The sequence below is a fragment of the Convolutriloba macropyga genome, chromosome 12 (genome assembly GCF_964194025.1).
Source record: "Convolutriloba macropyga chromosome 12, txConMacr16.3, whole genome shotgun sequence".
In the NCBI taxonomy this organism is placed as follows: domain Eukaryota; kingdom Metazoa; phylum Xenacoelomorpha; order Acoela; family Convolutidae; genus Convolutriloba; species Convolutriloba macropyga.
The window spans coordinates 57,029,808-57,044,056 of NC_134479.1; the positions used below are offsets into that span (position 1 = coordinate 57,029,808).

Sequence of the window (14,249 nt, forward strand, 5' to 3'; positions counted from 1 at the left end):
AAAACTGAGCAATTTCAGAGTACGGCACAGTTCGTATTTTGTAGAGCTAGTAGCACTTTCAGGTTATATCATTTAACGTCGTTTTTGAAAAGGTCATTTGAAAAGGTCCAACAAAAACCTTCGCATGAAATATTGTATCAACATGACAAAATTGACACACCTGAAAGGATCAAACTTCGGTTGACATCGCACAGAGTGTTATGATCAATTATAAAACATTTACAAGTTTCAGATAAGTATTGGTATCGTGTTGCAATTTTATTTTCAATTTGACACCATTCTAATTCAAAACATAGCCGGCACATTGCCGAAAAATAGCCACCGTTGACCTCACTGACCGCCTTTCGGACTGAAACTGTCAGGAAAAAGAGAAAAATTGACGACAGTTTAAAATTTTCTAAGTTTTAAAAAGTGTTCGTCTGCAGTTTCATCAGATTAGATAAATCTGGTGTATTCTTTTGTTAAAGTGGAGAACACTAAGTTTAATACAAACGCCTGTTAGCAGTATATACTCGAAGGAACTTTATTAACTTGACACACGAAAAAAGTTGACGACAGCCTATTATTCTTTTAGGTGTCAAAAAAGTTCTAATTTGGTCCGCAATTTCACCCGATTCAATAAAATTTGGCGAGTTCAGCTTAAATATTGGAAAACAACAAGGTGAATACAAATACCGATTAGCAGCATTCTCTACGGAACTTTGATAACGTAACTCACTAAGTCTGTAAACATTAATTCTTAATGCCCGGGCTTTATTGGTTTACGTCGTTTCTTTTGATTTCTTGATATTGCCTTCTGACCTTGAAAGTATGTGAGTAAAGTTGATGAATAAATTTTAAAGTCCATTCAATTGAAACAGAGAGTGAGATAAGTTGGTGGAGGTAAGAGTGGTGACTTGTAAAACACAAAATGTAAAGCAAAATTAAAAAAGGAGAGCACCTGAAAATTTGAAGTATAATTGAAATAATTGTTTCATTCAGTTCAAACAAATAAACGAAATTGTCTCCAAACTGTTGATGTATCGGCTCAACTTTTAATATCACAATCAGAAGCAGGCGGACCGTACAGAACTTCACATTGAACTTTTTAAAAGTAGCCTGACTGATTAAAATATAAATTTGCAACATAAAAGTTTCTTACAAAAAATTTTAGGCCATTTTAGCATTCAATTCTAAATTCTCAATTTTAATCCTGCTTTGATCTGAAGTACGTTCATTGTATCAATGTGAAAAAAGTTTAAAACTTTGAGCTTCAATTTTTCCTCAAAAAATGAAACATAGCCGGCAGATTACCGGAAATAGCCGCCGTTGAATCCCACAACCAAGATGGGGATTGAAAGAAGAGAAAAATAATGAAAAAAAAAACATAATTTTTGTACACAAAGTGCGAACTATTTTGATGTCATTTTGGAGCTGAACATACCCCTGTTTCGCAGTGAGAAAACACAGGGGCTAGTATCAATACTACTAGCCGAGCATCTAAAATTGGATTTTATGGGTTTATCCCGTTTCTATTTCTGATTTCGTTTCTTGATACTGACTCTGTCCATTTTGACTTCCTTTGCTGAGCTACTGCCGTCTAAAAAACACTTTCAGCAAAATGAGAAGAGTAAAACTAGCCTAGAGATGTCAAAAAGATTTCACGCGAAAGGTTGAAAAAGCTGTGAACTAAGGTAAAGCAAAAAAATTTGTTGTTCGACGAAGTAAAAAACATAGGAGCGCTATAATAGCCGGCTGAAAAGATGTTTGAAAACGCTCTCTCAAGATTGATGCAAATTTTGAAGATCTTTTCAAAAGTACCACTTTTGAATCTCTCCTCAAGAGATATCGATCGGGCAAAATTGACTCAACGAAAAAAGCCAGGGTAGCGATAAATTTCAAGCGGGTAGGAGCAAAAATTGAACGCATTTTCGGTTTACTTTGGTTGAGAATTGAAGTCGGACACAATTTAGCATGAAAAATCAAAACAAATTCGGTGGAAATAAAATGACAGAGCGACAGATTCAAACAGTCTCGGAGCAACTTCGACCACGCCTGACATCTGAGATCTACATAAAATACAAATTATTATTGTAAAAATTCTAATCAAACTTTCAGGAAAATCAGCCTCCAGATGGAACATATGTTGAGCTACTTATATCCATAGCCAATTTTTCAGTTTTAAAAATAGAGCTTTATTTGCCGTAACATCTTGGTTATTTTCCCCAACTGAATAATTTGAATCGTGGTTTCTTATTGTTCAATTCAATTTCATGTTCATTCCTGTTTTCAGGTACCTGTTGGCCTTCAAAGGACGCATCAAAAGGCACAATATCAGAACTGTGCATTTCACTACTTTCAAGCGACCTTCTAACAACCCCGATTCTTTTAGTCTTAGCCGAATGCTGATGCATTTTTTGTTTTGAATTTGAGCTCGCGTGACGCTTTGAGCCCCGACGGTTCAAATTTGGGTTGTTTGGCTCAATGACTGGGTATGTTTTACGAGCTGTGCTTCTGTTCGATCTGTGACTTAGCAGAGGACTTTGACTAGTGTCGAATTCTAAGCCACATCTGGAACAATTTGACCTTTCCGTGTTTATCGCGCTAGAGTTGTCCTGAAAAGAAATCGACATTTTTATACATAGAGTAACGAACAGCTTAATGGGTAACATTAATCAATAAACAGAAGATTAATATATAATTTTGATTACTTCAATAAATATTCCTGATTATTCTGAAGGCATGTAAACTTTAAGCTTTCAGTTATACAATTACTTTACATGGAAAAAACATCAATAAGGTTCATTGGAAATTATTAGAAATTTTACTTAAAAAATTGTATTTTTAAATATGTATAATAAGGCTGGCAGATTGCCCGACAATAGTCCTTAAAAAAATCCCAAGACGAAAGACCAATAATGCGAAAAATATGAGATTGCGATTGCAAAATCTGTCCTAAAAGCTACTGACCTAAAATATACTGAACGGCAGAAAAAAGTTAGCACCAATATTTTCACGAAGTAAAAATTCTCTTTTTCAAGCAAAATTACTCCAACTTGAAATTATCCTTCAAAGACAGTTTTTACACCATTGATACCCTTCACTAGTCGTGTTGTTGTTATTGTAGCCGTCGCACAGAGCTGCGAATCGCAGAGAGTTTTGGCGGGATACCGGCACTTATTGCCGATTCAAACTGGTACCTTTTTTTAGTTGCATTTGTATCATAAAAAAATAGATATATTAGTAGTAGTTTGACTCTGCCCATTCACCACTTCCTTGTGGTGCGGCCACATTTCTGCATCTAAGCCATGGTGAACCACATGCGGTCCCCGAGTTAGGGGGGCCAGGAGGGCATCGTCAACATCGAGGGAAAAGGGGCCAGAAAGCGGATTATTCTGTGCAATAAGATCGTGTTGGACTGATGGTATTTAGTCCAGCCAGTTAGCTACCTCTACTGGTCTTTCCCACAGGTCAATCACTTTCAGGTCCGTGATTTTCTTTCTGCGGTTGAAAATGTGATTTACGTCATGTGGTGCTACTTGACAATTGGAACAGCGGTTATCAACATTGCTACAGATCCTACTCAAGTAGGAGTTTAGTAGGTGGCAGTATCCAGTTCTCAGTTGTGCTAATCGGATACATGCAATTCGCGGCAGCGTTTGTTCTGCTAACTTTGGTGGAGGTGTGCTTTGTTGCCTGCTGTCTTTTTTCAACTGAGTATGGACCGTGTGTCGGTTGATACCTTTTTTTCTAGCACATTTTTCTATTCTTTGTGATTCAATTGCTCTTTTTTGTTTGTGAGTTGTTTCACGCGGTCCCTACAAGTGTTCGTCTCATGGGACAAAAACTGGTCGAGGAAGTTGTTTTATGATCAGCACGTTGGCTCTGATAACTGCCGGCTAGAAATTGCTCTGCTAACATTTCTGTGTGCGCTTTAAAAGGCAGCATTTCACCCTCATTGTGTAATTCATTGATGTCAGACATTTTTACACAGCCATTAATTGTGCGAGGCAAGTGGTTTCAGTCTGCATTGCTGATTGTGGAAGCTCAAATGGGTTCACCGTAGTTCAAGAGGCTCCCAACGATATCTTTGTAAGTCAATCGGAGTCTCTTTTGTGTAGCCCCAGTCAGCCCCAGCAATCCTTTCATTCACTAGTCGTCTCACCTACCTATGAAATGCAGACAAAGCGCAACGTTCACTTACGAGAAATCCAAAGTAAAGGTCACAAACTTCGTCCCCGTTTCTCATCGAAAAGAAAGCTACCACAAGATCGCAATTTATTCGCATCTTTCCTATCTCCCTCTCACTCGCTCTCTCTCTCTCTCTCTCTCTCTCTCTCTCTCTCTAATGATTATAACAAGTGAAAACTTAAACATAGCTTCTTAAACCTAAAAGTACAACTGAACATCTTGTGTCAACTTTTTGTACTGTTAAACATCTCTGAAACCTCTTTTGGGATTTAAGGTAATTGAAAGTTGCGCTTTGTCTGAATTTTACAGGTAGGTGAGACGACTAGTGAAGAGCATAACCGGTTCAAAAGTGTCTTCGATGGATAATTTCAAGTTGGCGTAAAATAGCTACAACAATTGAACTTTAACTTTGCAAAAATAGGTGGTGCCAACTTTTTTGCCGTACACAAGCAAATTCAGCTCCCGCGTTGTGGAAGTCACCCAAAAATTTCTGCGACTTCGGTCGCGTGATCAAATGGTCGTACCAAAAAGCGAAAAAGAAATTTAAAAAATAGACAAAAACTCCAGAATCGAATTGAAGCTAAACCTCTTTTACTTTATTATCTCTAAACAATTCGAAGAAAAAAGGAGGTTTAAAATTAAGAAAGCATACAAAAGCAAAATTTGATAATTGCAAAACATTATTTCCAGCTAAATTGGGAATACCGTTGTCACGTACTAACTTTTAGAGTGCTCCTTGTGGTGTTATTGAGGTTTATATTTGGAGTAAGCAGCTTGAGTAATTGTACGAGGATTTATTATAATTGTTTCATAGTGCAATTTTTAGCAGAAATAATTTTAATAAAGTTAGCTAGTAATAGCTTTTTTTGAGCGGTTCAGATGCGTGAGATATCCACTAGTTGCCTTGTATTTTAAGAGTCTTTTACGGAGTTTTTGTAGCTAAAAGGAAGCCTGTTATAACTTAGAGTTTTATAAAAAATTCTCAAGTTCAATCTTTATTTATTTTAACGAAATTAATAAACATTATTCAACAAAAAGATTTAGAAGTTTCAGTGAAGTTTCGAGAGATTGTTGTCAATTGGTTATCAGGCCATTTCTCCAGTGTTCTGGTTATCGTGGGTTCCGCAGGGCTGTACCTTGAGTTCTATTGGGCAATTTCTGGTTTTTGTAAGTCTCTTGATGTTGGATAAGTACATATACAATTTCCGTATTAGCACCTACTTTATCAGAATAATTACTTCATCAAGTACACATTTTCTCATGCAGTTGTTTACCAAATATGCGAATTCATCGTTATGGAACTCAAAAAAGTAAATACTGAGGTTTTTGAGTACTTGATTAGTTTATCAGTAAACTATCAATCTGCGGCTGTTTTTAGTAAACAAAAACAAATAAGGGGTTCCAGGCCTAGATGGAAATACTGGCTAGATACGGCTTTGAGATCTATATGAATATGAACTAAATAAAAGCACTATTTAGGGATATTTAAAGGAAAATCATCAGGTAACTATGAGGCACGAAATAGGGGCGTGACAACCGTTTATTAGGAATCAATAATAATATGACAAACAATAAAACGAAGATACATACGCAGAAATCGAAGAAAACGGGGAAAAGATACAAAGACAAATTCAAAATCTTTAAACAATTTTAAAAAATTGTTCTCTATAACCTTCAAGTTCCAACAATGGCTCAACAAAAACCTTAGAAAATCTTTCCTGTTTTGAAACTGACAAACCACGGGACATACATCACACTAAGTATAAATACAAACCTTAATAGCAAAAGAAAACAAAAACATTTTGATAATAAAAATATTTCACCTATTAACCCCATGATTGCCTTCTATTAGTAAAGATACCCATATAATATTTATGATGAAGCAATTGAATGAAAAAAATCAAGAATTGTTCAAAACAACAGCAATAGGCAAAATCTTTGAAAGTAGACAAAAACGTGCCACGGTTTGACATTTATTCAATTTCTTGGACATAAACAGTTAAAAATTGCTACAAATCAAATCAACAGTAAATCAAAAACATAATACTAATACTAATAGAAACCATAAAAACTAATTGCAACAAAAAAAGTTTCCGTTGACAGTAAAAATTCGAACAAGACACAAAAGGCGAAAAAACGTTTAAAACGTATATTTATTTGAAGTTGCGCTCAATCTGGCGCGTCAACGGGGGCGGGGTTGAGCGAGCTGGGTTTCGGAATGAGCGAAGTGCAGGAGGTTGCGAGGGGGGGTCGTGCGGGTAGGGATGAAGTGAGGGGGGTAGTGGGGTAGGGGTGAAGTGGGGGTGTCCAACTCTACGAAACTTTCACCATGAATTTATGTCTGCAAAACAATTTCGAAATCGCATATTTTAAGTGTAGTAAACCTAAAGGCCCTAACAGAACTTAATGCCCACCGCACGTTACCTTTGAGGACGAAAAGTCAAAGGGTCAGACGAAAAATGCGACGGTCAAGCAAAAATCGCATTAAAAAGACCATAGGACTAATATAATTGCTAAAAACATCGTTCGAGAGCAATTAAAAAAACATAAAAAGACAGAAACCAAATTGCCGCACGTGAACAGAGATCTATCGAGAAACTAAACGTTTCTTCAAACACCGTTTTTTCCTTCTGGGCCATAAGCGAGAGGGTCCAAATCACCTAAAATTGGCCTTACAAGGTGAATGTGCGCCTATATAGCACAGTTCGGTGGGAGAGGGGGCAGTTGCAGGGAGGGAGACAAGGCTCTTAGAGCACGGTTCAGTAACTTAAGCGATAGCGATTTGTCTATACCAGTTTAGCCCATTTCTCAGGACAAAAGTCGCGCTATTTCGTCCCTCAGATGCAAAACGGTCAGGCAAAACGAAAAAATTGCATAATTAAGACCAATAGGACTAATGGGATCTTTTCCGTTTGTGCCCCCCCCCCTTTAGCTTAGTGGGTGCATGTTATTTGCACCCACCGCCCCACCAGCCGCACGTGCCATATTTTTATATAAGGATTTACTATGTAAGGGCACGTGCTCTGTAACTGAGGGTGCATAACGTACTGGCCCGGGGGGGGGGGGGGAGGACACAAACGGAAACGATCCGACTAATGCAATTGCTTCATCAAACTTCAAATGCAAATTAGGGAAGGTCATCATCTGCAGGTGAGAAACAATACCAAAAATAGTAACCCTAGATTCGACTAAATGTCCTTCGTGTGAAGTGTTTGCAATTGCGTAGTCGAAGTCTGTCGAGGTAGTTGAGAAACTGTAAGAGCCCCTCGGGTACAAATGCTCTGTAGGGTAGCGCATTCTCCTTCGGTGTTGAATTCTAGAACATTCTGCAGCCATAGCTATATCGAATTGTAAATGATTGGTTTCTGAATTTACAAATATCTCGTGAAAATTTACAAATCCGTCTTCAAAATAGTAACACTGGCAATTGAAGACTACACGACAGCAATAAAGAACCCATACATTAATACTTCTCTAAACCTCCAAACTTTCAGGCTTTTGGGCCAAAAATTATCGGCGCAGCTAGATACATCCAAACAAAATTTAGAGAATGTAATTACGACTGTGATCATAACTAAAACCTCAGTAATTTGTTGAAAAAACTGGACAGGTACTTAAAATCAATACCGATAGATGACAGGGAAACATTTAAATTTACAAATTGCTTAGCCGATTTCAACTGTTGTTTGTTTCACAGAAATTCCCGGCTGCAATGTTTATCTCATCAATTTCACGAAAATGCTAATGCTATCTCACTGATGCTAATGTGCTGACCAATAATGAATGTAATTTTAACGAAACGCTTCAAAACTTCTAACGGCGGCTCTCGGGTTCCTGGCGACACTGTATCTGCGCAACACTCTGGATCTGAACAACAGCTGCTGCAGTAGAAGCAGGTACCACCCCGTTCATCTGGCATACAGTCCGGGTAATTGTAATTTGGGTTGTAATTTGGACAGCTAGGGTCGTAGCAAATGGAATCGGTAACACTCAGAACACTGGTCGAACACACATCGTCGTCATATCTAGATAACAAACTCTATCTATGCAATTATAGCCCCCATAAGATATATGGATTGTTCCTGTTTATCCCCCCCCCCCCTTAGCTTAATGGGTGCATATTATTTGCACTCCCAGCAGACGGACGTGCCATATAATTGCAATTCTTTGGCCGGTATTGGGTACATTAATAATTTTCACATTTTGTAACTAGGCGCCCATAAGTTGCCGAACACGGATCTATTCTGCCTCCCCCCCCCCCCCCGTGTTCTTCATGCCCTCTTTTACAATTTACGTGTTGTTATACAGCACGTTACTATGCCAACAATTAGTACGTGCGCCTGGGGGGGGGGGGGGGTCAGAATAGTTCCCTCTTCCGTTAGAGCCCCCTAAGCTTATTGGGTGAATTTTATATGAACCCCCAGACACAAGTGCCATATTTTTACAATTATTTACGATGTAATGACACTTGCTCTGTATGTGGGGTGGGGGTCAGCATAACATACCGGAAGGTAAAAAATGAAGGATCTATTCTGTTTTGCCCCCCCCCCCCCCAGCTTAGTGAGCATGAATTTTTTATGACCCCCAGCCGCACGTGCTATTTTCTTACATAGTAACGTGCTTTATAACAACATAGAATTTGCAACTGGAGGTCATAAAAACACTGGGGGGGGGGGGGGGCAGAATAGATCCAAAACGAAAAGATCCAAGCTTTATTTACCTATTACAGTGGAGAGGACAATTGATAGAATGCGAGGCGGACATGGAACTTGAATTGATTTCTCGACTGGACTGGAACCCAACATCGCCATAACTGCCTTCATCGCGCGAATAGTAGAAAGAACCATCGTCATAATAGCCCAAGTCTTCTGGGAAAATTTCACATCCGCAGTCTCCCATTTCGGCTCTTCTAATTGGTCGGCCATAACTAGCATTGATGCTGACGAGAAAATTTCACAGAGATATTAAATTTCTTAAAATTAATCGAAAAATTTTTAGTAAAACATGCAACAAGGAATGATATCTTACATGAGGCATGTTAGTTTAGAATATTTTCCGTTTCTGCCCCTCCCCCCCCCCCTCCGCTTAAAGCCGTTGTCTAATTTGCGACCCCCTTCCCGCCTATGTAAAAGCATATGTTATATAAAGGTAATTGGGGGGGGGGGGGGGATAATGGCACCGGAAAAGATCCAAAGATTCTTATGAATAATTGTTGTTTCATTGTTTTTGGATATCATTAAAAAGCGATCCTATTATTGAGCATTAGAATGATCCCAATAAATACAGCGAATAAATATCTCGAGAGTACTACTACTAGTTTTCTTAGCGTTTCCATAGGAAAACTACATTTAATACAATTGACTTACAGTCCTGATCATCAACTAGGAAAACATTTTGAAGAACAGAATTAGGACAGCATAAAATTGTTGAGATCAAATTTTGTAAAGCTTTGAAAAACAACCGCAATTAACATTACTGGGAGTTCTTATGCTGTATTTTTTTCTTGATAAAGGCATGCATCTAATAGCTCTAGACGTTAGACTAAATAATTTAACAAAAATTAGACTTAATGAACATAGTTCCTTTCTGATTATCACTATTAAATATTATCCCTGTTTTGGTCTTGGCGATCAACTGGCTCGTGCATGGAACAGAAGTGATCACAGTAGACTCCGTCATTATCATCATAGTTGGCGTCAATGCCATTTTCATAATTGCTCCTGCAAATTCAAGCGCACCCGTTGTGTTATTTTTTTATATCCCGAAACTATGCTTTGTAATAAGCTACTCATATCCTTAGATAATTGAGATCAATTGCAAAAAGCAAAAATCAGTGCCCCCCCCCCCGTGTTTTTATGCCCCCATTACAAACTATGTATTGTCATACAGCACGATACTATGTTAACAAATAGCAGGTGCTCCAAGGGGCGTAAAGGATATATGCCCACTAAACTGGGGGACCGAAACAGAATAGATCCGAAAAAATTATCCCACAGTTGACCTAAAAACCTCATACAACGGAGTAACGAATGAGGTCACGCATACAAATTCATCTGCTGAGTTGAATTCACTGAAAAAACCTGCCTCCGACTTCTTGTGGCGTGATCAAACTGTTGCAACAGAAAATGACTAGGAAAAAACAAAGTATAGACAGAAATCTTTCAAAATGAGCCGAGAGTTCGAATTATCTGAAAAACTTGAACAACCCTTAGTCTTCGGAAAATTAACGATCTATTTGGGCATTTAGGTTTATAGAAATAATCAAAAATGATGTCAAACAGAGAAAAAAGAAATTTTTGAAAAACAATTAAGTATTGAAAACAATGTCCCATTACAGCTCTGCTCAACTGACCTTCAACCAGATTGACCTTTTATCCTCAATTTTATCCTATTATATATGGAAGGCGTCTTTTTATGTTAAGTGGTCACGATTGATTTAAAATAATTAATTTTGCTTTAACATCAAAGGTCTGCACAATAAAGAAAACATAACCGACTAAGGTCGAGCGAATTGCTCTCAAAAGACTGGTAAACGGTTAGCTTTGTTAGCTGCGCGTTAGGAAAGTCAGCTTAAACGTGGGGGAGCCGGGACTAGTTGAGCAGAGTGGGGTTGAAAGTGCGGGGTTGCGAGAGGAATTAGGTGGCGGAGGGTGGAGGAGGAAGATGGTGGTGAGTAGGGGAGTGTGAAGGGGGGGGGCAAGATCAAACTCCTTAAGAAACACCCTTACACATTGAATTTATATCGCCTGAACAGTTTCGGTTAATGTTATACTAGGAGACCAGTGATGCGTACGTCTCTACGAGAACTGCACAGCTACTTAAGGCCCTCCGAAGTCTATCTTTTAATCCCTTTTGTGAGGACCAAAAGTCACAAATAGTCCGACAAAAAAATCTATCCCACAAAAAGTCGGTAGTAAAAGAAATTGCACGAAATTACAATTTGTTAATATAATTGGTACAAACTTTGTTTGAGAGCATTTAAAAACGAAGAAAATCCAAACTGACCAAAAAAGAAGCCTCAATTTTGGTCATAAAAATCCACGATGGATCAATAATAGTAAAAAACACGTTAAAGCCTCGCTACCGCCTCCGTGCTACTAAAAACAAGTTGTTGAACATGAGCTAGCAGTGATAGTGAAGCCACGTTAATAAATTAACTAATAGGGGTCAACACACAACTGAACAGAATGACTTCGCTTAAAAAAACACAAACCAATATTGCTAAAACATAGTTAATAACGCGCTATTCCAGCTACCCGAAAACAAAAGTGAAAACGATTGGACCCAATGCCTTCAGTTGACAATCCTGAGGCTCCATTCTGCGGTAGCCTGCTCCATACGAGTGTTAGCGTGGGTTATTGGTCCACGTTGTTTCTGTGTAAATCTTTGTTCAGCAACAAAATTATTTCCTTTTTTCTTTCATTAGCGGGGGATGGAGCAATAGATCGCCAAAAGGTTTCAAACGATGCCATTGTAAACCATCGCCAATTGAGTTCAGCTGCATAAAACTGCGAGAGAAAATAATTCAGATCACGCAAAACTGAAAAAATCAAAGAGCGAAAAAGTCAATCGAAAAGTCAAATTGTTCAACACACTCGAGACTACAATAATCACTTCAAACTTCGTTACAGAGCAATTAATTAGTTGCTAGCTGACCTTAAAACTAAATCGAACTAATTTAATGGGGCAGATTTAGATTTCTGCGTTTTCTCTCAAGAGTACGGTTACCCTTTACTGCTTTCTAAAACTTTCTTAACTTAAACATGGCTCCAACCTAGACTTGTTCCAACATTTAAACCTAGACTTGTTAATTGAAAAAAAAAAACAGGTGTGCTTTCATTTCGCTGCTCGGATCCAGGCAGAGTCCAGACATTGCCAAAGAGCACGAAGTGGGGTGATCGCCAGCTGGTAGCCTGGATTGTCTCCGAATGTCCCTTAGGTCACCGCGATGGTAGTCTACGGAGTCCACGTAAACTGAGTTGTCGTCCTGTTCAGCTCCTGTCGCTCTGTCTGTTGATGATATTACGTTATCGTCCGTCTAAATTTAAGAAGACTAATACCTTAAAGAGAAACCAGTCCAATTTGAAGAGAACTACAATGTTACATGTACGAAGTTTCTCGACGTCAATTATAGTCCGTACCAACAGAAACAATATCAGATCAAACAACATTTATCAGAAGCTTGTTGAATATGCTAAAATTAGATAATGTAATTATAATGAGTTCAAATGGCTACAAAAAAGCAAACTGGCATGTGTATAATCTTTCATCACAATTTGAAGAATTTGAATTTTATCACAAAAATTGATACAGTTAAATAATTATTTAGACTCTCACAACTTTTGTTCAAATTTAACATAAGCAAAAACAGACTAACGTTGGATGAATAGCTCCAATGGTGCAAAAACTTATGACAAGTGGGGGGTTCGAACCCGCAACCTCTCGGAGGAGTATAAAATCGAAAGAATTTTCTTAAACAAAACGTTCAATCAAAAATTTTGAATAAAAAAGACACACGTTTACAATAACTGCTTCAAACTCGACTAGAGAGCGATTAATAAAGACTAAAAGGCTTCAGACAATATTTACGAGGTTTTGGTTCATAGGAAGAGTAGATGTCTTGAGTGATGAGTTGCCTTCTCTCAATTTAGACCCCACTCTCGTCTGTCTCGCCCTCTCGTGGCTGTCTCGCTCATTGGTGTCATAAGAACATGAGAAAGTTGGACTCGTCAATTCGTATCCTTAAATCAAGAACTTGATGTAAACTTTAAGCTTGATCTATACAATTGACGTAACCTCCCTCCTCCCTCCTCCCACCCCACCCCCCCCCCCACCCACCCCTCCTCCCTCCCTCGGCTCTAATAAGTTCTCACATTTCTGGGCACGTTTTTAATTAAAATTTAAAAATCACCCTTCCACTAATCGTATTTAAAATTTGAATTTTACATGTATTAGTTCTATTGATAAATTGATAGTTCCGGCTGTTGTTGATATTTCGGATCTATTCTGTCCCCCCCCCCCCAAGTTTAGTGAGCACAAACTTTTTGTGACCCCCAGGCGCACGCGCTATTTTCTTACATAGTAACGTGCTATATAACAACATATAATTTGTAACTGGGGGTCATAAAAAACACTGGGGGTGCCGAAACAGAACAGATCCGATATTTCTGATCGTGCCTTTTTTTATCACCACAAGTTTATTTCCGTTTGGATTCAAAAAATTATAGCTAAAAAGACGTTGAAACTGAACTTAAAACACTCACGTGCACATTTCAAAATGCCGAAAGTCTGCAGTGCCAGAAGTTCCTATTCAGCCAGAAGTTGACTTTGGTCATTTTAAAACGTGCGCGTTCCGTATTTTAACTATTGGTTACGTGACTCTGCAGAAGTCACTTCGAAATTCTGACTTAATATCTCGAACCGCTTCGTGCTTCTCGATAAACGCCAGAAGTTCTCAGCGACTTCGAGCAGAGTCACTAGTACTTCATTATTAATCAAAAATAATGCAATGAACTTGTATTCATCTGTCTTTCCAACCTTGAGGGGGTATTTTCAGCTCCCTCTTTGCACTGTGGAACTCTTGGACTGAATTGGGATCCAAATCAACTTTTGAGGCCAGGAGTCTTCTTAACGAGTTGCTTCTGCGGACCCATCAATTCTGTTACCACTTTTTTAATTCCCCTTAACTAAAATGAGCTCAAAAAACGGTATTGTACTTCAGGGACCCCCCACCGCCCCCTTTCTAGCCCCCTGAAATGTCACGAGACCAGCTCACATCTCATTCGATCTTTTGATTGTGTGCTAATCGAGTTGTAATATAATTGAAAGTAGCAAATATTTCAAAATTGACCGAGAGAGTTCAAAGGTCAAAATTCAAGTTTGAAACCTCTAGATAAATACGGTGTCAGTACAACTTACCCAGCCTGCCATTTTACCCAATGCCAACTTTGTTTTACCCTAAAGTTGAAATTACCAGAACAACTATTTAGCAAAAAATGGCCCTTGGGACTTGATAAGAATGTATCACAACCAAACATGGGATTATACAGACTGCTTAATTTTGTTTAAACATACATGTA

The 14,249-nt window shown here is 38.4% G+C and overlaps 1 protein-coding gene across 4 annotated transcripts in view; it reads right to left on the reverse strand.

Annotated features, from left to right (window-relative positions):
- Nucleotides 1–2,156: 2,156 nt before the first annotated feature.
- The window catches only part of LOC142350910 (uncharacterized), a 62,517-nt gene continuing 50,424 nt past the window's right edge, over nucleotides 2,157–14,249 (reverse strand). For all 4 annotated transcript variants that reach the window (XM_075402923.1, XM_075402922.1, XM_075402924.1 and 1 more), the window contains 8 exons: nucleotides 13,708–13,811; nucleotides 12,760–12,911; nucleotides 12,007–12,208; nucleotides 9,783–9,888; nucleotides 8,891–9,109; nucleotides 7,989–8,195; nucleotides 7,348–7,486; nucleotides 2,157–2,594 (listed from right to left, as the gene is read on the reverse strand). In XM_075402923.1, coding sequence (XP_075259038.1) covers nucleotides 2,196–2,594; nucleotides 7,348–7,486; nucleotides 7,989–8,195; nucleotides 8,891–9,109; nucleotides 9,783–9,888; nucleotides 12,007–12,208; nucleotides 12,760–12,911; nucleotides 13,708–13,811 — 1,528 coding nt within the window. In that variant the 3' untranslated portion in view covers nucleotides 2,157–2,195. The remainder of the gene's footprint in view (nucleotides 2,595–7,347; nucleotides 7,487–7,988; nucleotides 8,196–8,890; nucleotides 9,110–9,782; nucleotides 9,889–12,006; nucleotides 12,209–12,759; nucleotides 12,912–13,707; nucleotides 13,812–14,249) is intronic.